The sequence below is a fragment of the Anthonomus grandis genome, chromosome 1, assembly GCF_022605725.1.
Source record: "Anthonomus grandis grandis chromosome 1, icAntGran1.3, whole genome shotgun sequence".
Lineage (NCBI taxonomy): Eukaryota > Metazoa > Arthropoda > Insecta > Coleoptera > Curculionidae > Anthonomus > Anthonomus grandis.
In genome coordinates this window covers 14,748,334-14,775,362 of record NC_065546.1, presented here as the reverse complement: position 1 = coordinate 14,775,362, position 27,029 = coordinate 14,748,334, and the positions used below count along the sequence as shown (strand labels likewise).

At 33.1% G+C, this 27,029-nt stretch overlaps 1 protein-coding gene across 4 annotated transcripts in view; it reads left to right on the top strand.

Moving 5' to 3' along the window:
* LOC126737574 (ras-related protein Rap-2b) overlaps positions 1-27,029 on the top strand; it is a 442,108-nt gene that overhangs the window by 350,100 nt on the left and 64,979 nt on the right. For all 4 annotated transcript variants that reach the window (XM_050442565.1, XM_050442558.1, XM_050442549.1 and 1 more), the window contains one exon: positions 14,278-14,508. In XM_050442565.1, coding sequence (XP_050298522.1) covers positions 14,278-14,508 — 231 coding nt within the window. The remainder of the gene's footprint in view (positions 1-14,277; positions 14,509-27,029) is intronic.

Below are 27,029 nucleotides of genomic sequence, written 5' to 3'. Positions count from 1 at the left end.
TTATCTATAGTGTTTAGTTTTTAAGTAATTCATCTTGTTCGAGAGCCTTATTTTGGCCCCAATTTAGGTTATTTAAGTTATATTATTGTAAATCCCTGTAGTTCTAATTTTCTAGAATTTGTATACTTGCTTGCTTTGACTGTCAGTATTGTCCTAAAATGATTGGTCTCTTTTAGCAAAAACAATGAAGATAATTCCAAATATTTCGAAACTGCTCCATCGGGTTTTAAAAAGGACGCGCTTCGTGACAATTCATTCAGTTTTAATTGTTTAGTCAGTTTTTACCTTAAAAACAATTAAACGACAGTCAAGGCGAGTTAGGTTAGTGTTTTTGACGTTGACAATAAAAGTGTGTTCACGAATTTCGTTACAATTGGTGTCAGAAGTGGGATATTTGGAAGCTCATTTTAGTGGATGCCTTTAATAAGAAGTCAGGCCAAGATGGAGACCGAGAAATTGATGGAGCTGCTATTAAGGAAGTTTGACGAGCAAAAAGTAGAACAAGAAGAACGAGAGAGTAAACAAAGATAAGAACAAGAAGAACGAGACAAGAAACAGGAAGATTACCTTAAGACAATTAAATCTGACCTGAAGAAAGAGAATGAGGACCTGATTCGAACCATGAAAGATGACTTACTGAATTTAAAAGATAATCTTAAAAAGGAGCAGGAGGAACGAGATAGAAAACAAAAGGAACGAGTTTTACAACTTAAAGAACATCTGGAGAAGAATCAGAAACAATTAATGACTTACTTTGAAGCAACAGTAGAAGAAGAATTGGAACAAGTACAAAAAAAGATCCAGGAACTAGAGATGAAAGTAAAACGGACTCCTCTTTATCCTGATCCTGGAATGCAAACATTGATGAAAGTAAAGGCACCAAAATTCGACGGCAAAGAAGCATGGAGTACCTATTTGAATCAATTTGAGGCCGCTGCTAAGGGAAATCACTGGGATAACGAAGAAAATGCAATCAATCTTAAGCTAAGCCTTAGAGGAGATGCTACAGAAATATTAAGAATGGTGCTATCTGAGGATCGGCTCAATTTCGACGTACTGGTGCGTACCTTAGAGATGAGATACGGTGAAGCCCATCTACAACAAGTGTACCAAGCTCAATTGAAATCTAGAAGACAACAACCCGAGGAAGGACTCGAACAGTTTGAGGCCGATGTTGCTCGATTAGTAAATCTGGCTTATCCTTCAGCCCCAACAGAGTTCCGAGAACAAATTTCTATCAACTGTTTTATTGACGGAGTTCGAGATCCAGATACTAACCACGCTCTAAGGATGGCTCATCATAAAAGTATTTCAGAAGCTTTGGCCCATGGACTAGAGTATGAGGCAGCTTTTCAAGCAACTGGAAGGCAGATACGAATAAGACAAATCAGAACTTCGGAAAGAGATCTCGAAGACCGCCTAAAGAAGATTGAATCATTATTAGTGAGGAAACCTAAAAGACCACTGTAATGCTGGAATTGCAATGAGGAGAGGCACCTTAAACGTCAATGCCCCAAGCCTTTAAGAGATCCAACGAACCAGGAAAACTTCAACTAGTCAGCTTTATGGGGCGCAAGCTGGCTGGGTGCTACCAAGCCCCACGTATAAGACTGCCACATCCTGGAGAGAGCTTGGTAGTACCGGAAAAAATATACGGCCGTGAGATGGTAGTGGATACAGGATCAAGTCATACTATCTTGAAGCCAAATATCGTAGCCCACTGTAGGCTTTCAGCACCACCCAATTTAATTCTGGAGTCTGCAAATGGAAAAAAAGATCCCGATTCTTGGATTGCATGAAGCTACAGTCACCATTGGCTTAACAACATTCAAACCGCCAGTACTAGTGGCAGAAATCATGAATAATGTCATATTAGGATTAGATGTTATGAATGCTCAGCAGTTTAAAATGGATGTATATAACCGGATATTGACGACGAGAAATGAAGAGATTTTTATGCACCACCTATATGAAGATGAAGTAAATACCAGAGTCGTTAAGTTATTCAAGGATATTACCATAGCAAATTCAGAGGTGGTGGTTAGTGCTACAACTAGAGGAAAAGAGGGAGAAACTGTTTTGATTGAGCCCATGGAACACTGCAAACTATATGGTCAAGGAATTTTTCCAGCCAAGACGTTATCTACGCAGAAGAAATCTACTGTTTTGTTCGAATGGTAGATTTAAAACGATATGATCAACACCTGAAACAAAGAGAGAACATTGGCGTATGCTCTGAAGTAGTGGCAGTCATGAAAAATGTTGATAGAAGTCGTTATTTAAACAGATCTTTTAATGTATGTTTACAAAACCTATTTGAAGAATCTTCTGGCAATTGATAATTCCTAAGCATTTTTATTTTTCTTTATGGAGTTCAGAGACGTGCCGTGGTGCCGTATTGTAATTTTTTCTCAAAAACGAAGCGAGACACTAAAAAAAGTCAAGAGACCAAAAAGTTGTATTTTAGTGGGTTTTTTAAAATAAGTAAATAAAAACCGCAAAAAAGTTGCAGGGTGATATTTTTTTCTACAAAAAGTCAAAATACTTGCTCTATTGGTACGCCCCTGGAAATTTCGGATCGAATTTAATTACTTCAGTAGATGTCTGATAATGGTTTAAATAAACTGTAAAAAATTCAATGAAATCGACTAACGCATTTCTAAGTTATTAATAAAAAACTTAATTTTTGGAAAAAAGTTGACACCCTGTATCTCGGAAACGAAACATTTCCGGACCCATGTTCATATAAACTTTTTTTCTTATTTTGCTGAGCGGAATCTCCCCTAAGGTTTTGGCACCACAACTCTAAAACACCCAGTATATAGAGAAATTCAAATGGTTCCTTTTACAGATGAATTAGCTGTCATCCTTATAGGCTATAATATAAAAGACAATATATTTGAATTTGTGAAGTATCTGTTTAGTACTAGATACCCAATTTTTTTGAAAAAATATTAATAAAAGGGATTACTAAATATATTGTTTTAATACGGCACATTTACGCAACAAAAGTGTATGAGGGAAGTGAGGCTAGCCTACGACCGAAACCAGAACGCAGCATATGTCGTTTTCCTGCAACTTATTTTATAGTCAGCACCCGCCACAAATCAATTTATTTATTCACTGTTAATATCTGAACAAAAAACTATTAAAATCCCTTTGAAATTTCAGGAGCTGCGGTCATCATATCGATTAAATAGCAGCGGGCGCGGACTATAATAGGTTGCTTGCAAACGATAATATATGCTGCGTTCTCGTCTTTTTCTGAATATCACCGGCCGCTAGCTTTACACACATCAAATATCTAGAAATACAACATAAAGTGGCAATAGTGGATACTTGCATTGTAAACATATAAGGTATTCTACGTTGCCTTTTTTTTCATGAACTTTTTTGTTAAGAATATTTTTTATTCTGAGAAGTTTGTTGATTATTCTCAAAGTATATAATATAAGTTAGCAAATAAAAGACAATTTTAAGCAGTTCATTTTCTAGCTGCTATAAAATACAACATATTAAAAAAATATTCAGTGGATTAATAGAAATATATATTGTATGAATAATTGGAAAATCGACTAGACATCATTATATGAGAGATGGTGAACGAACTCAAACACCCCGCCTATAGTTTGCAGCTAGGCTTATTCTAGGCATTCAATGTTCTAAGGTTACCGTGTTAGTTGCTATAGTAGTTTTATGACAGAATTTATTGTATTGTAATGATAGCTGCGATTATCGGATACTTAAAGGCTGTAAGATCTGTTAGAAAAAGTATAAAGTTTCGTTTTTGTAGCAATGTTCTTGAGATAATATCAAGTTTTATGACTTGATATCATATTGGAATATTTGCTGTTGGGATATTTAGTTACTTGTCAGGATGGACCAGCTGGTTTTGTTAGTTATGGTTGTTGCTTTGGTTCTACGTTGAACAGTAGATTAGCAAACAGTGGATATGCCACACGTGAAAATGACCGTGTCTATTCCATATATTTTTAATAACATTTTGGCTTAAAAAAAGGATATTTGTTTACATTAATTTTAAGTGACTAGCGACTACGGCGTCATTACAAAAGCTATAAAGTTTTCTTTATTAATTTAGCTTCTAATTTAACAGTGCTGATGTATTCGATATTCGATCTGATATGTAACATGATCCGATGTTAAGTAACCAATATTGGAAAGGGTAAAACGTAGCTAGAAATGAAGAGAGTCTTCACGAAAATGGTTATTATTAATATTAGGGGCAAGGCCGACACATGGATGGGAGGTTCTTATCTTTACGGGTTAATAGTTTGACCTTATTTTATAAGACAAATCCTAGTTAATGTATCATTGTGTTGATCAAGTGTCAAAATGTGATCTAAATACAAATAATAGCGAATCTTTGATATATAAGGAGTGTCCGGAAAGTAATAGGATACAGAACAACAGTAGATTCCTCACGTCAAAATAATGTGATTGAAGTCAACTTGCGTTATCCTAGCTTTAATAGTAACTGAAATACAGGGTGTCAAATTATTATTTGGTTGATTGTTTTTTTTTCATAGGTCCTGAACCAAATGACATACTGATATAAAATTTAGAACATATGAGTCTTTTATAAAGAAAAATAAAATTTCGTATACAGTTTTCGTGTTTTCGGTAGAGGGCGAGAGTTTTTACTTTTTTAACTCCCTTAACTTTTTTGCAGCTCCGTATATTGGTTTGAAAAGTAGCAAAATAATTTCCTTTTTTAATATTACTTAAAAAATGTATACCTTATTAAAGTCGCTAGGAGCAACGATTTTCGAAATAGTCGCACTTTTAGGTTTTCATAATATGTGAATGACTTAAATTTACTAGATTTTTAGCAATGCAATCCTAAATAAAATAAAATAAAATTTATACCTAAGGTTATTGATATTTAAGTAAAATTAGAATAGTTACTAAATAAAAAAATATTACGTTTTTGTTAATTCTTATAACATGACCAAAGCAAATGATATTTATTTATTTTATTTTATTTTTAAACAAATATACCAAAAACAATAATAAACAAAGAAACATACAAATAATGCTACGACAACCACTGCTCAAAATGCCCTCAATTAACTTCAATGCGGAAATACGTTTAACAAATGCCGTATTTTAAAAAGAAGATCCTCATTATTTTTTAACACATTTACAAAATTTACAATTTTTACATTTAGTTCATTTAGATTATTTATAGAACTATCATAAACAATTAATTTCAAATATCCCCAAATACAGAAGTCCATGGGGCTTAGGTCTGAACTACGCACCGGCCAAAGCAAAAGTCCTCCATGGCCAATCCAACATTCGGGATATTGTTATTGCCTTATCTTGCATAAAATATATGTTCTGCCTAACATTTAATGGTATATCATCTGAAAGACCTCCAAGTTCATTTCGTAAGAAATGTAAGTACGAGTCTCCGTTCAAATTAGCTGGTAGGGGCCTATTAAATGGTTTCCAATAATACAACACCAAATTCTAACTCTAAATTCATACTGGAAATGACAACTGTGAATGACTTTTTAACTTTTAACTTCAACTATTTTACCAACACATGATTTGCTTACACATGTAGCTGCCACTATTCGCTTAGTACTTAACCCAAGATTTTCTGTTACGCGGGCTAAAATTTCTTCTTCCTGTTCTTGGGAAATATTTTTTGGGCGGCCCAAAACAGGCATTTTTAGACGAAATGATCCAGTTTCTCCTAGTCGGCTATTAATTCGTTGGAATAAATTATGATTTGGTTGTTGTCTCTCTGGAAATATTTCCTGATACCTGCGTCTTTCACCCCGTCCATTAAAATTTACTCGCGCGTAAACACAAAGCATATCACGCAGCTTCAAATTTGTAAACAAATTATGCGTAGGCATTACTTAAAATGATTAAACTTTTTCACTAGTTTTAAAAGTTTTATATGACATTTAAAAAGTTTGACATAAATAATACAAACACTTGTCTCCAACGCCAACTGCCAAAGATGCAATTAAAATAGTAAATAAATATTATTTTAAACGTTTTTCTGAAAAATGGTGATTATTTCGAAAATGGTTGATCCTAGCGACTTTAATGAGGTATAAATTTTTTATGTAAAATTAAAAAAGGAATTTATTTTGATCGTAGTAAATTATGATTTAAGTAATTATGATGTAAGACATAGGGTTAAAATGAAACAACCTTCTTAGGGTTAAGTAGGATCTATCATAAATATCAAAAAGCTACATCCAAGGATCGTTGAATTTCCTGTTGACCTGGTTTATGATAATGCTTACTAGACATTATAATGTTTTGCTATATAGAATTATTTAATGTATTATTACAATATAGTAGATTCCTATTTACACAATATTTGTTATACTGGGTGATACTTCCATACTACACCTCCCCGGGAAATTTAAGGAATTTACATATTTCTTTTAAATTGAAAATTCCGGATATATATACTATAAAAGTAACAACTCTTCTTAACATGTTCCTAAAATTATATACATACATTCAATTAATATCCAGTAATTTTGAAAATTTTAACTTTTTACCTAAATAACCCCTCTTTTCCATTTTTTTTTCACAAAACCTTAACTAATAATACACCAAACTAGTAAATTAATTAATTATTACCTAACTTTGCGCAGGGCCCTTTATGCACTAATTACTTACTTATGATATAATTTTGTTCTATTTTTATGGATTAGAATCTCTTTATTTTCTTTTAAAATTTTTACATTAGGAGATTCATCCTGAACGACTACATACGGCCCCAGGAAACAAGGACTGGCTATTTTATTACCATTATATTTATTTTTAACGAGAATTAAATCTCCTTTCTTATATTCAATGGGATTTATATTTTTATCATAAGATATTTTTCTATTTTCTTTTAAAAGTATAATATTATTTCTTGCGTCATCATGAGCTTTCTGTAACCTGTATTTCAATTTAATTGGATAACTATCAAAATTGTAAATAGGTTCCACGATATTTTTTAAATTACTTGGTATCTGACATTTTTTCCCAAAAACAAGCTCAAAAGAAGTATATTTAGTTTCAGTATGAACTGCCTTGTTATTATACGCAAAACACCAGTATGGAATCCATGAACTCCAAGCTGCGATATGGTTTTCTGACTGAATTCTTAAATATGCTCCTAAAGCCTTGTGTGAATTTTCCAATGACCCTATGCTTTCGTGATGGTATGCGGTGGAATGAACTTGTTCTATTTTTAAATTTTTGCAAACTACACTCATTGCAATTTCCTGCGGAATTCCATATCTTAAGATAAAATTTTCCACAAATGCCTTTGCAACTGACACCGCATCTTTATTATTTAATGGATATGCTTCCACGAATTTTGTTAATTCACTGAAGAACTGGCTGTGGTAGTAATCACCATTGGCTGTTTTGTATAATGATTTGAATATTTTTGTTTTTGACACATACCACATCTTTTTACAAATGCCTTAACATCATTATATAAATTTGGCTAAAAGTAATTCTTTTTTATATTATTTGTCATTCTATTTATACCTGCGTGTCCACTGGTTGGAAGTAAATAAAAATCATTTAAAATAACTTTTTTTTCATCATTGTCCACTACTTTGATAATTCCTTTTAAAATATTTATTCGAGGCCCCTGATAACTAATATTATTTTTTATTTCTTTCCCTATACATTCAATTAATTCTGCAGAATTTTTGTTTTTTAAAATATACAATTCTTTTATGTCAGCTCTCTTACTAATATCGGTCAAGTCTCTCAGCATTCCGTCTCGCGTCAATGTTGATCGAGAATTTTGACTTAAATATACAGTAAGATGTAGTGGTACATAATAAAAATTTCCTGATTGTTCAGTTATAATTTTTGACAAAGATTTTATTTTTGATGAGTCTATCAAGACTAACTCAGTGCAATTTTTTGGTTGTCTAAGGCCTTCCACAATGTTTGGTTGATCAGGCCAAGCACTATGACTATCCTTATCCAACTTTCCATCTTCTTCTGCTATACGTTTACACTGATTTCTAGTCATAATAGCAATCATGTCATTGTTCATAGTTTTTAACTCATTCGATGTTAGAATAATTCGAGATAACGCATCCGCTGTAACATTTTCACTCCCTTTTACATACTCTACATAAAAATCGTATTTTTCAAGACCTAAGCGAAATTTTGAGAAAACGACTAGATGGGTCTGTAAGGCTGAATAAGTACAACAAGGGTTTATGGTCTGTCACTATTTTAAATCGGCGTCCGTATAAGTATGGGCGAAAATGTTTTACAGCCCAATAAATAGCTAAAAGTTCTTTGTGAATAGTTGAATAATTTATTTCGGCCTTATTTAAACTCCTGCTTGAATATGCTACTGGTTTATTATTTTTGTTCGAAAGCACTGCTCCAATAGCAAATTGTGAAGCATCTGTTTGAAGTATAAATTCATTCGTGTCCGTAAAATCTGGATACTCCAACACTGGATATTGAACTATTGCTTTCTTTAAAATTTCAAACGCACTATTACTCTCATCTGTCCATTCAAACCTCGCATACTTTCTACATAACTTTAGGGGTACAGATAATTCCGCGAATTTTGGTATAAATTTCCTATAATAGTTGGCAAAAGCAACAAAACGTTTAACTTCATCTGAATTTTTTGGAATCGGATATTCATTTAAAACTTTAATTTTTCCTGGATTAGGAGAAATTCCTTTATCGCTAACAATGTGACCTAAATAAAGAATTTGCTTTCTTAAAAATTCACACTTTGAGGGATTTAATTTTAAATTTACTTTACGAAGTCTACTAAAAACGTCTATTAGATTTTTGTTATGTTCTTTAAGATTTCTTCCAAAAACAATAAGATCATCAATATAAACAAAACATTTTTCATAATTTAGACCTGCCATCGCGATTGTCATTAATCTAGAAAATGCGCTGGGACTAATTTTTAACCCCATTGGAAGTCTCTTCATTTGCCATTGGCCGCGATCGGTAGTAAAAGCTGTTAATTTTCTGCTTTGCTCATCTAATTCGACTTGGTAATATCCCTGACTTAAATCTAAATGCGAAAAATAAAGTGCTCCTGCAAGAGAATCTAAAATGTCAACTACGTTTGCTATAGGCCATTTAATATCTACCAAATTGCGGTTTCAAAATCTGTAATCTAAAACAAGTCTGCTACGTTGTTCACCTGCTTTGTCTCCCTTTTTTGGAACAAGTAACACCGGAGATGACCATTCGCTCTGCGCACTCTCGATGATATCATCCGAGCACATTTGAGAAATTTGCTTATTTATTTCCTCTTTTTGTGACTGAGGTAGTCTATATGGTTTTACATAAACGGTTTGAGTATTTGGCTTTATTTGAATAGACTGTTTATAAATATTTGTAACACCTAACTTATTCCCGGGCATATGAAACACATCTGGAAATTTCGCACATAATTGTTCAATAGAATCTTTTTCCTCTTTATTTAAATACCCAAGTTTAAGCAAATTAAACAAATCTTTTACTCGACTGCTTGATACAGCCTGCGAAGCAAATTGACAACAATTATAGTGGCTCAACTTTTCAATTTTTGGTAAGCAATTTCTCAAACGTACTTCAGTTTCACACGTATTTAAAATTTTAACTGGAATTTTCCCATCTCTCGGTTGCGCAATCACACCTGCTACAAACACTCCCTGACACAATTCACTAGGCAACACTACACATTCTTCAACCAACCCTGTCTGGATGTATTGAATACTTTCACATCTTGGAAGTAAGGTCATACTTTTATTGCTACTAGCATTCAGGTCTAATGCAATTTTATTTTCATCATTAAACAGTGATAATGTATTTTCCTCATAATTTAAAATAGCTTTATACTTTTTTAAAAAAATTCTACCAATTATTCCATTGGTTTCACATTCCAATGATTCAAAAACATAAAATTTTTCCCTAAATCTGATATTTCCAATAATAAGATTCAAATATACATATCCTAATGAAACTAAATTACCCCCTATGCCTTTAATTTCAAGACATTCTTTGTGCAACGGAAATCTAGAGTCTAAATATTTTAATTTAAGCGCACACAATGATGCTCCTGTATCTATTAAAAATCATAATTTCTTACTATTTACATGAAAGAAAACTGAATTTGAGTAATTTGTTGAATAAGTAAAAATATTATTATCGTTAGGGAAGAAAAAAATCATCCTGATTATTCATCATATCTGATGCTCCCTGACCTGTTTCAATCTCATTATCAACATCGACATAGTTTATTTGTCTTCGCGAGTTTCCACGAAACCCTCGAGAAAACGAACGTCTTCGGTAACCTCTCTGAAAACGCTGACCAGGTAAACTCGTATTACCTCGGCCACGATTATTATAATGAAAATTCGGATTAGCATTATTATTAAAATTTCTAGAATTACAATTGTTATGTGTGTGTCTATTAAAATTATTGCTTCTAAAAAATCTTCCTGTAGGTGGTAATCTATTACCGCCTCTGGCAAAACCTCTATTATGCCTTTGAGATAAATTAAAAATTTGTTGATTTTGATTTTGAAAAGAAATTTCTTCATCTTTTGCCGCTCTTATGGCATCTTTTAAAAACGTAAAATTTCTGGCTGATATGATTGTGCTAAGCTTTTGATTTCTAAGCCCGTTTGTAAACTGTTTTACAGCTGTTTTTTCATTTAAAGGTTTCAAAACGTCAAAAGCATTAGAATCACCCTCTGCCTGAGAAATTGTCAAATTTACAATAATATCTTCGAGCTCTTTGCCAAAGTCAGAAATAGATTTATCTCCTTGTTTAGTGGCAAATAATTTAATCTGAAGGGCAGTATCGGATTTTTTAGTTAAAAGGTGTGTTCTTATGTCCCTGATTAGAGCCTCAACAGAACTATAACTAGTGTTTAAACGTAATTTTGCGCTACAAGAAATTATTGTTTTCAAAATAAAACTAATTAACAAGGTCTTTCCCTCATCATTAAGCACAGAACTGTAAAATTCCGCAGTTTCACATAATTTATTGGTAATGGCCTCTGAATCATCCATTACGGGCAAAAGGCTTGTGGCAACTTTAAGATCAAAAGAAGACATTTTCGATTCAAGATTCGCGCTTTGTCCTGGAATTTTTTGAATTTCTTGGTATACCGCTTTAATTTTTCTATAATTTCCCTAGCAATGACAACATCCGAATCATCTATTTCCGAATTTTTAATTTTTTGATTAATATCTGATATCTCTTTGCTTAATCGAGAATAAACAGTTTTTGCTTCGCTTATTTTTGTTAAAGCTATTGGTGTTTTTCTCCTATCATAATTTAACTTTACTAAATAGGCTCTGATATCTTTTAAAGAATTTAGAATATCCTTTAAATTATCTCCCATTAAAATAAATACCTCGCTATTTGTAATAAAAATTAAAATAATAATCCTTGTTAACTGGGTCCGTATTTAGACTAACAATCAAAATAATAATGGGTACTATAAACAATTTAAAAACTTACATGTAGGTATACAACTAAACTGTAGTTATAATATTCTGTTTCCCATTCCATTTTCCATTCAATTCTCCATTCCATTTTTCCATAGTTATATTTTTATTATTTTTTAATATCCATAAGCCCTAAAAGAGAACCTAAAATTTTAAACTTGTACCTCTTCGTCTAGCTCAGCTCTGGATCGTCTTAACTCATTTTCTGGTGGTGTGGATTGAATGGATTTCTCTGCGAATAGTCTGCTTCAGTCCTCTTCTACAGTGTTTAACCAAAACGTATATGGCAACAAGGGCCACGGTTGCTACTAGAATTTCCTTCTTGGACTTTTCCCATTAGCGTTTCCTTAGCGTTTCCCATTTTTTAAGATTATTAGACCTATTTTCTTCTTTTGTCCACCAACATCGTTTTTCTTCTTTTTTTCCTTTAGGTATATAGGAGGCAGGATCGCCATGTAGTAAATTATGATTTAAGTAATTATGATGTAAGACATAGGGTTAAAATGAAACAACCTTCTTAGGGTTAAGTAGGATCTATCATAAATATCAAAAAGCTACATCCAAGGATCGTTGAACTTCCCGTAGTCCTGGTTTATGATAATGCTTACTAGACATTATAATGTTTTGCTATATAGAATTATTTAATGTATTATTACAATATAGTAGATTCCTATTTACACAATATTTGTTATACTGGGTGATACTTCCATACCACATGATACTTTTTAAACCGATATACGGGGCTGAAAAAAAGTAAGGGGTTCTAAAAAAGTAAAAACTAACGCAACGAACACCCTCTACCGAAAACACGAAAACTGTATACGCAATTTTATTTTTCTTTCTAAAACCTCGTATGTTTTAAATATGATGTCAGTTGGTTTAGGACCTGAAATCAAGTTTGAGAAAAAAACGACAAATCAAATAATACTTTGACACCCTGTATTTCAGCTACTATTAAAGTTAGGATAAGGCAAGCTGACCTCAATCACATTATTTTGACGTAAGGAATCTACTGTTGTTCTATGTCCCATTACCTTCAGGACACCACACGTGTATATTAGTTTTGAGGGTAATATCATCCGATTAATAGTTATTAGTATTATTAATTAATAAGTTTAGTTCTTTTTTTGCTAGTTATTGGATTTTTTTGTCAGGCAAATAGATAAATTAATGATTGTGTTTTTAACTTTTTTATTATCGCTCTCGATAGAATACACATTTTTGTTCTTAGGATTTCCTTATATACTACTTACCACTAGTAAAACCAAGGCTCCATGCTTATTTTAAGATGCTGTCAATTAATTTAAGATTCATATGCTTTAAGCTGGGTATTAAATCATTAGACTGCAGGAATACTATATAGGAAAAAGCTTACTGATTCCTAAACTGCTGACTGTTCCTTAAAGAAAACAAGCAAAAAGATTCATGTTAACATATACCTTAATTTAGGTTTTTCAAAAATCTTTATAGCCCAATAGATATTGTTCTGAAAATTGACACGTAGTTTCTATGAATTTAAACTCATTTTTCGATACAAAATTAATTTTTTTTTATTTTCGCAAAAAATGATACAACATTGGATTTTCTTGAAAAAATTGTTTCTTTAAAGTAAATTTGATCTCTTAGTATTTTTTTTTCGTTCAAAGCACGCTTTTCTACTAAAAAACTAAAATTATTTTTTAAACATGCATAACGCCTTGAGATGATTTTCAACAATTAAATATTAGTTTTATAAAAATTATTTATGAAGGCCAATGGCGAATTTAAGTTTACTTAGACATGCCTACAGATAAAATGTAATTTTAGTCGTCAAATATTTAGAATTATACTTTATGCGCGAGCGTGTTCAAGCTAATAATGTCAGACTGGCAGATGTTTTATATAAAGAAATACTAGCACTGTATACTTGTTCTGATATTTATATCATTTTTATATTTCTGCATAAAGTCTAATTCAAATATTTTATGTAGTTATAAGATAAATAAAATCATATGGCTTAAAAATCCAAAGTTTTAATAACTGCTTGATTTTAGACAGTAAACTCATAATCTTCATATTTCAAATTTATGAATTTTGTCTCCATTCAACACTTAATATTAAACATCTACCTGCTAACACAAAGGTATTGCATAAGCAAACTTTTACGTGAGACCCCTCACACAAATCCCCAAGGCAATTTATATTCGACAAACGAAGGGATAGGCTGGAAAGAAACTCGCCTTTAAACCAGCGACACTGAGCAGATATCCCAACCTAGATTTGAAAAAAAAAAACGATTTCCGCTAAGCACGATTGTTATTTCAGAAAATGGAGCTTTATCCCCTTTAAAAACACCATTTGGTGAGGGTTTTTGCTTGCTGGGTTTTCTAATTCGCTTTAGGATTAGAAGAAAAGCAGTTATAAAGAAAAATGGCCGGGAGTTTCATAAAATATTACCTTGTATTTTTATAATCCAATTTAAATAACAACTTAAGTCTTAATAGAATTTAATTTTTAACCCTTTCAGTCTCGGGTCTAAATTTACATGGTTATTGAGTTCCAAATGTCTTTTTATTTTTAGGATCCTAGGATGGATTTTATTTTATATTAAATAACGTAACAAAATTAAATAAAAGAACGTTTTTACAGGATACTCTTTAAAAAATAGTTGGCTTTATTATTTTTTAAATTTCTTTATTATTCTCAATTTAGAAGCAAATTTCAATTGTGCCCTTTATTCATGTTACTTTATCCATTAAAATAACCTACTTTTTGATAATTGTTTACTTTCTTTATGATCCGCAGGTACATTTGACTCTGGATATTCTGGACACATCAGGTGCTTATGAATTTCCGGCAATGCGGGCTCTTTCCATTTCTTCTGCAGATGCTTTTGTCTTAGTTTATGATGTTACTGATGCCAATACTTTTGAGGAAGCGAGGGCGATCAGAGATCAAATACATGAAACGAAATGTTCGTCTAACGTTCCGATCGTAGTTGTGGGAAACAAGATTGATTTAACTGGAAATAGAGAGGTAAGAAATTTTTTAGTTTATTTGAAAATATAACAATATAAAAATATAATTTTACATAAGAAAATGCTAAAGATTAACGTCAAGTTAATGAAAGAACAAAGTAACAAACAAAACCCGCAGACGCGGGTCTCGTAGACGCTTTGCCGGTTTACCTCGTGGTATGGTGGATGATGCCATCCAATAGATGTAATACGGTTACCTGACTGGCCAAAACGCGGCGTGATGTAATTATTGCGTTTCATACATGTTAGTACATTATTACACTATAAAATATACACATATATAAATAGTGTATCGCATGCTGCACAGTGGCATATATGTGGTATCGGGGTCATTTCATCAAATCTTTGAGACATAGTAATCGAGTTTACAAACTAGATATGTGAATCGCTTTACTGTAAAAAATGCATTAGTCCAAAAAATTCAATTTCAGACATTTGGTGGCATCTATTAACTGATTTTTAAAGCTATCCGGGGACCTACTTTAGATCGCGAAATATTCAATAGATGTCGCTGAAATTATAGAAATAAAATGTGCATAAGTCCAACTATTCTGACAACTCTACCTGCATAAGTCCGTCAGTGTTTGTGGTTAAACGGTATTGAATTTACGTTTTCAACATATTGATCTATTTTTTATGCTAATGAGGGCTTTTTGTATACAAAATTGTGATTTTTGTTTAAAAAGGTAAGTACGTATTATATTGCCATATTTTCCTTTTCTTTTAAAAAAAATTATAACACTAAAATAACAACTTAAACTATATATTTTTATTTAACATACGGGCGGACATAGTATGATGATATAATAAAAATATGTACGTAATACGCACATAATAAAAATACGCACGTAATAAAAATGCAACTTAAGAAATATAAAGGGAGTACTACAAAAATGTTACAAGGTTATAACCTTAATAAATCCGAAAATCATTGATATTTTACTCTATTTCAGAGACCTTTATTTGCCTCTCATTCTAACATTTCGCTAAGAATCTTAGTAAGGTGATTGTTTTTACAGGCAATTCGATAGTATACGTAATAAAAACGCAATTTTAACAATGTAGAGGGGGTACTAAGAAATGAGAAAGAGATTTATATTAAAAAAAAGAACCGAAAAGCATCAAAATTTTCACTTTGACAAATTGCTTAGAAGCTTACTAAAGTGAATTTGTTTACACGTAATTTATTAGACAACGTAATAAAAACGCAACTTGAAAAATATAAAGAGAATACTAAAAAAATGAGACAGGTATATATCCTAAAAAAATCCGAAAATCATTAATATTTTACTTTCTTTCACAGATCTATATTTGCATCTCATTCCAACATATCTCTAAGAATCTTATTATTGTTTTTACACGCAGTTTGACAGAATTCTTAATAAAAACGCAATTTAAGAAAGGTAGAGGGAGTATTAAAAAAATGAGAAAGAGGTCTATATTTAAAAAAAAAAGAAGCATCGAAATTTTGCTCTCTCTCTCTCTCTCTCAGATCCATGTTTCCATTTTATTTTAACATATTGCTAAAAAGCTTACTAAAGTAATTATTTTTACACATAATTTAATAGACTACGTAATAAAAACGCAACCTGAAAAATATAAAGGGAGTACTACAAAAGTGAGACAGGGATATATCCTAAAAAAATCCGAAAATCATTGATATTTTACTCTCTTTCGAAGACCTTTATTTGCATCTCATTCTAACATATCGCTTAGAATCGTATTAAGGTGATTATTTTTACACGTAATTCGATAGACTATGTCAGACATGACACAGTTGAATATGTTGAGAAATAGGTAATTTTTCCGATTTTTTAAATGTAGGTAGTTACATAGGCATATAATTCAGAAAATTTTGTCCTTAATGGACAACTATATAAATACTTTGATTTAAGTTTAGTCCCTAGATCCCAGATTCACAAGTATTTAAACCGCTTTACATTCTAGATCTTCTCTTGGTTTCAGAATAATAAGTAACTCTTGTTGGCATCCTTAAACGGGAAAATTTTTTATTTTTCTGTAATGCCAATACAAATCTTTACAACATCACAACTTTTTAATAATTATAAACAATATTTAGCAATTTCTAACACCACTTATTAATTTAAAAATTGTATTTTTTCAGATATGGATAAATCAAAAAGAGGCTATAAACTACTCCAACGGTCTATTGGCCTACAAGACATTAAAAACTCGATTGATAATCAGTATTCAGAGCTACTTGAGAGTGAGAGTTTTGAAGACCAGCCACCTAAAAATTCCGAAGATATTCAAGCTAGCAAAACATATGATTTGTTAGAGGAATGCCGACTGGCAGAAAAAATTTTAAATGATGAAAATATAATATTTGATAGTTCTGTGGTGATATCAACTAGTTTTGTTAATAATATTATTGAAGATGAAGATAATCGTTGGAACTTTAATACAACAATTGACTTGGAAGTAGGGGAGAATGTAAGTAAAACCGATGACAAAGAACTTGAGAGTAAAAATTTATTAGAATCAGACCAAAGAAAAGAACATAACCCAAATATTACGAAAACCTTGAACGAGCTAAATGTGTTAGAGTACGAAGATGTTAAAAATAGTTTTGTTTAGAAATGGAAAGCTAGTTGTGATAAAATGGATTGTTTAGTTAGTTAGTTTTGAAACGGAACAAGAAGAAGAAAATAAAGTGACCGATGGTGAAGCGAGTGATCAGGGTCTACTACTGGAGGAGGAATGACAAGAAGAAATTTCTTCACGTAAAGATATTGATAACCAGGACTTAAACCGAAAACGAAAAAAAAAAGAAAATTTAGCAATCCTGAACAGTGGAAGTATAATGGAATAAAGAAAAGATGAAAAGATGGTTTAGACTACACAGGCAGGAAAGGTAATGAGTTTAAAATAAACAAAGGAAAGAAAACTCTAAAGGAAAGTTGTAAATGTGTTAAAGTAAATACAAAAATTCAGTGCTTTAAAATAAGTGACCAAGAACGAGACAAGATGTTTCAGAAGTTTTGGAAGTTAAAATGGCAAGAGAAAAGAATTTATGTGTCATCTAGGGTATTAGCGCTGCCGACAGCTCGAACAAGAAACAGAAAAGAAGACGACAAAAGCCAAAGATCAATACTTTCATATCAATACTTTCATATCAATACTTTCTACATACAAAAAATGAACAAGTTCGCGTATGCAAAACTTTGTTTTGCAACACTTTGGTTTCAGTAAGAACAATATCTGCATGGATTAAAAGTGACACCAAAAGTCCTAATAAAAGTGATGCCAGCTCGAGCGAAAATCATGATAATAATACTCCAAGAAAGAAAAACTTAAGATTCATCAAAGAAAAGGAAAACATAAAATCTTTTTTTCATACACTGCCTAAGCTTGAATGTCATTACTGCCGCAAAACGACATCGATACTGTATCTTGAACCACATTTTAGATCAAAAACCGAAGTGTACCACTTTTATAAAGAAGATTGGTGTGCTAAAAACAAAATAAATGCTCTAAGTATAAAGACTTTCCATGAAGTTTTTGACGAACTTAACTTGGCACTATATGCTCCAAAAAAAGATGAATGTGATGTATGCGTGGGATATAAAATAAAAAATATAGAAGAGCAAATTTATATCGAGCACATTGAAAAGAAAAATGAAGCAAGAAGTGAAAAAGAATCTGATAAGCTTTCTGACGACAAAGTATTCACAATGGATCTACAATCGGTTCTCCTTTGCCCGAAGTCAAACGCTTCGGCTTTGTATTATCGAACAAAATTAGTAGTCTATAATTTTACGATTTCCGATCTTCCATACCAAAGAAGGGCATTACTTTGTATGGCATGAGGGTGAAGGAGAACTAACTGCAAATTGTTTTTCCTCTATTATTTCTCAATTTCTCATGACTAATATTAAACCTTACCCCTAACCAAAAGATCATTTTAATTAGTGACGGATTTGCAGCATAGAATAGGAATGTCACATTATTAAATGCTCTTCTTAATCTTTTTGTAACAAACCAGGTGTGTATTGAACAAAAATATTTAGAAAAGGGTCACACCCAAATGGAGTGTGACTCGATGCATTTCACCATAGAACGTTATTTAATACGAAATATCAATGTGCTCGCTGATATAGTTGCTGCCTCTAAATACGCGAGAAAATTGCCGAAGCCTTATAAAGTTAATTATTTAAGTCATGAACATATTAAACATTTTGACGAAATTAAGTTAGTGAAGTCCATTCGACCAGGATTTAGAGCAGATGATCCCACTGTGAATGATATAAGGGCATTAAGATTTAATGTAAATGGAAAAATTGATTACAAATTAGACACAAGCACAATTTGAAGGAATTACCTATCAGGCAAAGTAAAAGTAGAGTCTCTGTACCCTTTAATTCATTACCACCGCTTTATAAAGATTCCTTAAAAATAAAAAAGGATAAAATTAATAATTTAATGTTTTTGAAGAAAACAATGGAGGCACATTATCATCCTTTCTACGATAACTTGAAGCACGAATAACCTTTTATTTAATAAAAAGATTTTCATTTGTTTTTGTTTAATAAATGTTTCTGTTCTATGATTAGTGTTTTTCTTAAAATGCATAAGTCTCTTACTATATGGTAGTTTCCAAAAAAACATTAAAAATCAAAATGTTAACTATTTTTAAAATAAATAACTAATTTTCATTAAAAAAATTGCATCTTTTTTAAAATATAACACCGAAAATACAGTTTTTTGCTTCTCCTGTAAAATTACTTATTTTGGATTTATGCACTTTTCACAGTAAGGCGATGATATGTATATTTGATAACCATAAGATAAATATTGACAATTCAATGCAGAAACAAGGCTCATAGCATTGGGAAGGCAACATTTATTATTGGTAATATAAGCTGGCAAATGAAATACGACAAAGTAAGATTGGACCTTGACCATAGGTCAAGGTCCAATCAAAGGTGTAGGGAAAGAGAAATTTTTATTGCGACACAACAAGTTAAGAACAATTTTAGGTTTTTACTTATATATTTATAGAAGAATTTATATAAGTCAGGATATCAATGTTTCTTAAAGCAAAATAATTAAATTACTTCTTGAATTTAAAAATATCATTTATCCTTCATTTAAGGGTGAATCGACGTAAAGAGGGTGGGTGATATGGTCTATCAGTCTTAAAGATATATGAGCAAAAATTCTAAATAAATTCTTATAGTAAATATTATATTATAAATCGATTAAGAGTAATATATATTAGATATTAATAACAACTTATCTATTTCTTAAAAACATTTTTTCTGCATAACATACATATTTTGGATAAGTGGTATAGGTAGATTCATGAACCATTTTTCACACCTACCATATTTTATCCAGTGTGCAGTGATCGTTTGGTCGTTCTTTTTTAGAGATCTAATACATTAACATTAAAACTCTGATCCTCAGTGGTATTATTCACTTAAAAATCATCATCATCATTTTTAAGCGATAATGTTTTCAACTCATCTGAATTTTACAGAATTAAGAGCACTCTGTTTTGTAACTGATTTATTCTTTTTTAAGTTTGGTCTTGTTTCTATAATTTTTTGGCTATATGCTTTTTTTTCTTTAGTGTTTTCTCGTTTTCTGGAAAATGTTGTTAGGGTTTCTTAAGTTCTTTAAAGTTACATTCTTTGGAATAAGAGAAAGATCTCTTAAACTCTCAAAGGAGTTCAATCTGAATTACTAGAGGGTATTATATTTTTGAAAGCTTCAAATGATAGGACACATGTTGGAGAATTCATAGGCAATATTACCTTGTAAACTGCCAATTATTATAGATTGGATATTCAAAGTTGATTGAGATAAGTAAGCATCATTATAACTTAAATCATTTTCTTCGGAAAAAAAGAGAGATAAACCCACAAGACAAAAGTACTGAAATTCAACATCCTGAAATTCCAAGTTCTGTTTTGCTACCTGAGTTTCTAAAATATCTGCATTCAATTACATTTTAAGTGGCTTAAAATAAGTAATTAAGGGGTTGTAAAAAATGTGGAATATTTCTTGATGAGCACAATTGTATAACGTAAAAAAATTATGTTATACAATTGTAGTATGCAATTCTTGGTAGATTGTTTGGTCTCATTTCCTCTAAGAAATAACAAATTTCATGACAACAACCCTTTCGCATTAATCTGCCAAGCACTCGAGAGCCGCGGCTCAGAACCCTGTTTGGTTAGCTGGATAGAGGCCATGCTCTCGAAAGGTCATGTATCTACCCAGCTCAACAACGAGATTGTCGAAACGTTGGCGGCTAGGGGCTGCCCGCAGGGAGGAGTATTGTCCCCTACCTTGTGGCAATACCTGGGGTCTGTCTCCGAAGATCCTTCACTGGATCTACTCGCGCATTGTGACACCACTTCTCACATACGGGGCTATCGTTTGGTGGCCATGTACGGAGAAAGCGAAAATTCGTGCTCAACTGGACAGAGTCCAACGTCTTGCATGTCTCAGCATAACGGGTTTCATGCGGACGGCGCCAACACAGCGCTTGAGACTCTGCTGAGCCTTCCGCCTCTGGACCTCGTTGTGCAACTCGAGGCAATGAGGACTGCGTACAGGCTACAAGTCCTCGGCGAACTACGTGCTGGCGCAACCGATCACGCAAAAATTTGGTCACGGGCCATACAGGAATGTCCTCTCCTTCTGACGGGCTGTGACTGCATGGCTGCAGTGACTGTGGACTGCGAGGGATTCGTGACGCACATTGCAGGTAGAGAGGAGTGGCAGCATTCCAACAGACCTGCATTGCTAAATAGGGGGACCATCTGGTACACAGATGGCTCCAGAATGAATAACAGAGCTGGATCAGGGCTTTGTGGTGGGATCCCACATACCGGTAGAGCATACTCGCTGGGGGAGCACGCCACTGTCTTCCAGGCCGAAGTATTCGCTGTAATAAAATGCGGATAGAAAATAACCTGCGGACATCGCAATACAGTCGTATCAATATGCTCGGACAGCAGAGCTGCCATTAAGGCTATCACGGCCGCAAAGGTAAGCTTCAAGCTTGTACTAGAGTGCATAAAAGTCCTGAAAGAACTAGTGCAGGTTGGCTGCAGGGTCCAGCTCGTCTGGATACCTGGCCACGCAGGCGATGCCTGTAATGAGGAAGCGGACTCTCTTGCCAGACTGGGATCCGCGAATGTGCCGATGGGGCCGGAACCCATAGTTGGTATCGCCAAATGCGTTGCGGTCGCGTCAATGATGGGTCTGCTGGACAAGTGGACCCACCGAAGATGGACTGAGTGTCCTGGTATGAGACAGGCCAAAGCGCACATAGGTGGGCCCTCTGTTTGTCTCACCAAAAAACTACTACGCCTAAAAAGACGCGAAATTCGGCTAGTGACAGGTCTTTTAACCGCTCACTGGCACTTAAGAAGCCATCTATATACTATCGGTATTGCGGACAACCCGGAATGCCGATGGTACTGTGAGGAGGATGAAACCGTTAACCATGTAGTCGGGGAGTGTCCAGCACTCACGCGCGCCAGGTTCAAATACTTGGGTAACACTTTCAGTGTACCGAGTGACTTTAAGTCCCTTATCGGTTTCTCTTAGGCCGTTGGGCTATGGTAACCCCCGGTGGGGCATGATGGGTCCATCAGGAGACCTATATGCACAACTGCCTTGGCAGCCCACTGTTTCGACAATTCATTCAAATTTAACAAATTTCATATAGAAAAAGTAACAATTAAAACAATTGCTAGGGTCAATGGTTATGACGATAAGATTATTGATAAGCTGAGTAGAACACATGGAATTAAAATTAATCTTAAAAACTCTACCACATTTCAAAAAAATTAAAAGAAGCAAGCTTTCATTAAAATGCCTTATGATTCTATCTTGACGAGACGCTTTGATAGGGTTTTCAAAGACTTAGGTCTAAGAATGGTCTATCAAAGTTCCGTCACATTACGAGATCTTTTAGGAAACCCAAAAGATAAAATAAAGACTAATTCAAAGTCCGGGATCTATGAGATTAATTATTATTAATTGTGATAAAAAGTACATAGGATAAACCAGAAGATCAATTATTAATTAATTACGAATTAATACTGGTTAGTTTATAGGAACAGATAACTTAAAATTACTTAAACCAGCTAATAACAAAAGAAAATTAGATGTATAAAAAAGCTTAGCAATATTCGAAAATTAAAAAAATCATTCTTAACTAGTTTAGTTAGTGGTTAAGATGTGTTTGGCCATGTTTTATTGCATTTTCCACTCTATTAGTTTATCGGACTATTTGTAAGAGTTTTAGTTTAGTTTTGATCTTCTGCCGAAGATGCTAACATCGTTAGCAAAACACGTGTCAGGAGTAAAAATAAAGAGTTAGTGGTAAAACTATCTCGTAATTCGAATATTATAATCTTGTTTCAATACCTAAAAACTTTGTTAAATTCGGAAATCCAAATTCTAGCGGTTGTCCTGACTGGTGTAGATTCAGAATTTTGTAGCCTTTATTATGTTTTGTTGTGGGTACTAATAATTTTTCTTCTGTCCATTTGCCCCTTAAATTTTTTTGAGGTTCATAAAATTTGGTACTTTGAATGACCTAGAAATAAAAAGTATATTTTTGGCGTGCGTCATTGGTCTTAAATATACATGAGTCAATTTATGTGGATAAGATAGCGCTTCTATGTATATATGTTGTGAAGTAAATAGATTTATATTAATATAAATACATTTTTAACCTATATTAGGTTTCCATTCCTATTTCTGAGTTTATTTCTTCGCTTTTGATAAAATATAAACCAATATTTATCAAAATGCTACGAAACTTTATCACACTTATTAAAAAGAAAAATTATACTCAAACTGTATTTTAATGTCTATTTTCAAATAACAAGAGGGTAGTCTTGGCTCTACCACATTAATCACTATCATTTGAAAACATTTACACTAATATTTTAGTCCTGCGTTATCTGTCGTGCCGCATCAAGTCTTCCAACTCAATAATTCACTACCTAACAACCCTATACAAACTTAAAAAACGTCTATTATAGATTTAGCATTACTGGCAAGATCAAACTAAAAGGATATTATTATTGATAGGTCAGTATAGTATGCTAATGAAACAGAACTGGGTACATAAGTGACTTAAGAGTACTTTAGGAGAAATATTCATGCTATATATATCTACCTGAAAACGAAATATGTTGTGATTATTATATTGATGTTTACTGGCGCTTACTAATTTTTTTAATCCCCTCTGGATCTTCTGGATTATTTATAGAGTTTTTAGTTGGTTATCCAACCATTATCTCGGGCGTCACCCTCAAGTTTAATGTGGATGAGGGATCACGGCCTATCGGGTAGCCTTTAGAGAATCCAGGTCTTGTGTGTGAGTAAAACTATAGGCAACATTGTAACAAAATCACATTTATTCATCCCAAAACCTAACATGTCATCTCTTTGCTAACACTTCTCAATAAGCCTTACATAGGGCCAAATTCAATACGGTACGGTACGGGAAGAGGAGGGGTGCCATGAAGAGAACTCATGTCGGTAAGCAAAATGTAAAAGCGGTACGATAATTTATGGCAGTGAATGAATGGATCAGATACAGCCCAGAGAAAATAAAGCATGAAACGGTCGGTATTATTCGGAATGGTAAGCGGTAAGTCACCCACAGGATATTTAGACGGTCTAATATGGAAAATAAATAAGGTCGCTCGTAACCTTTGCCAACTCTGTTTAAAATGTCGGTAGACGCGGTATTAATTATGTAGGTATAAGATGGCAATGCGGTCAGGTTGGGAATAATGGGATAATATCCAGTGCAGAGTGATACCTCGTAACGGTCCGACACGTAGCCCCCTACCACTTTCTAAGGAATACACAGTGTTACCCCGTAACGGTTCTATTGATCATGTTATAAACTTCTAGAGCAGATAGAAAACGTCAAAAGAAAAACTAAAGTTCATATAAACATGGGTCCGGAAAAGCTTTCTCAGGGAGCTAGAGCTCTTTGATGAGAGAACTAGAACTAGAACCTTTAAAAACTAGTTTTTTTTTTAATAGCTCCGGAACTACTTTAGCTACCGCAACCAATTTTGGGAGGTAAATTATCGTTAGTACGTTTATTGTTTTGAATCTACTAAATAAAAAAAAATATTTACCAGGGGCTTCAGAATCGGGGAGGGGTTTTTGGTAAATTTAGGCCCATTTCTTTAAGACTTTAATTTCTGCCCGTTTGGGCATTAGATTATGATGTTCCTATGCTTTTTACATAAAAAAGGTGCTCTTAGTAAAAGTCGGTAAATCTCACCGTTTTTGTGGAAATTGACTAAAACCAAACTAAAATACAGCACCTGAATTAATTATTTTAATAATAATGCTAATTCATTGCCACTGTCAGTATTTTTTAAATTTCTTATTGTCAGTATTTTTTATATGATATTAATTCCCTTTTTATTACGGTTAAATAATGGAAGATTACACTTTTGCTGAATACGCCGATATGCTTTTAATTTATGGGGAAGTTCGATGTAATGGTAAAGCTGCTTCTCGACTATATGAAGAGCGGTTTCCCGAAAGGCGAATCCCAGCTCACACACTTTTTGAAAGGGTCAATCAACGGTCAATCAAAAGACTGGTTCCGTTAAAATAAAACGCCAAGATAATGGCGCGCAAAGGAACATCGGAATCCCGGATTTTGAGGAAGAAGTGCTTCAGCGATTTGAAGATAACCCATGAGTAAGTACTCGAGCAGTAACTGATGCGATGCATGTAAATCATGTTAGGGTATGGAACGTTGTTAAGGAACAGCTTCTTCGGCCCTACCACCTGCAAAAGGTGCAATTATTAGAACCCAATGATTTTATGCCCCGCGTGAATTTTTGCCAGTGGTCTCTTGACCGGTGTACAGAAGAACCTCAATTTCCAAAATATGTCCTTTTTACTGGCGAGGCTTTATTTACAAAAGAAGGCATTTTTAATTCTAAGAATAATCATGTGAGGAGTGAGGAAAACCCTTATGGTATTCATTTTAGGAGCTATCAATATAGGTTTTCGGTCAATATGTGGGCCGGCATTATTGGAGAACGCTTAATTGGTCCAATTATGTCGCCTCCTCGTTTGACGAGAAATATTTATTTCAATTTTTTAAGAAATGTACTGCCAGAACTATTAGATGATCTGCCCCTAAATATACGACAGAACTTATGGCTACAACACGATGGAGCGCCAGCTCATTTTTCACTTATTGTCCGCGAGTTTATAAGTGAAAGTTTTAGAAGGCGCTGGATTGGCCGCGGAGGCCCTGTCACCTGGCCAGCGCGTTCACCAGATTTGACCCCCTTAGATTTTTTTCTTTGGGGGCATATGAAAAGTCTCGTATATGAAACTCCAGTCGAGTCAGAAGAAGACCTGGTGGCCAGAATTTCCGCAGCTGCTGAAGTAATCCAAACCACGCTTGATATTTTTAACCACGTCAACCTTAATATGGTGCGTAGATACCATAAATATATCGATCATGGCGGCCGGCATTTTGAGCAACTAATATTTTAAGTTTATTTTTGTAATACCAATCTTTAATAAAATTTGTTTACGTTTCTAAAATTGTTAATTTGTTGGTTTTTTATTACACTTAAAATCATTTAAACATTTTATACCTCAAGGTAATTAAAGTGACAGTTAATTAATTTGAGTACCAATTTAATAAAGTGGCTACCTTAACTTTTTTTAAACATTTATTTTTTATTTACGCCAGATTTTTTTTTATTGTTTATTAATAATAATAGGTAATTCATTTTTGTATCTCATAACTTGCTTTTCGTCAATTTCCACAAAAACGGTGATATTTACCATTTACCGACTTTTACTAAGAGCACCTTTTTTATGTAAAAAGCATAGGAACATCATAATCTAATGCCCAAACGGGCAGAAATTAAAGTCTTAAAGAAATGGGCCTAAATTTACCAAAGACCCCCTGATTCTGAAGCCACTGGTAAATATTTTTTTTATTTAGTAGGTTCAAAAGAATAAACGTACTAATAATAATTTAGCTCCCAAAATTGGTTGCGGTAGCTAAAGTAGTTCCGGAGCTATTAAAAAAAAACTAGTTTTTAAAGGTTATTTTCAAAGAGCTCTAGCTCCCTGAGTAAGCTTTTCCGGACCCATGTTTAAATGAACTTTTTTTTTTCTTTATTTCTTTCTTTAAAATAAATGTTTTGACAAGTTAACTAAAGCAATATAGTGTCCCAAAATTGTCATTAAAAGATTACTGCTTATGCAGTAATGCGTCCTGTCATAGAGTCAGAAAGTAATGTTGGTGGGTCACAACTTTTATGACAGTATGGCGTCCAAAGTTGTTTTTTTTCAAACAAATATTATTTTTTTGGAACATCGAATATTTTCGCACTGTCCGTCAATGTGTTAATTATTTTGTATAATTATTATAATTGCTTCGTGTATTTTCTCTGACCCTAAAGCTGCTTGCTTCTGCGCTGTTCCTGCTTTCTGCCTTTCTCGACCTTGCTTCCATCT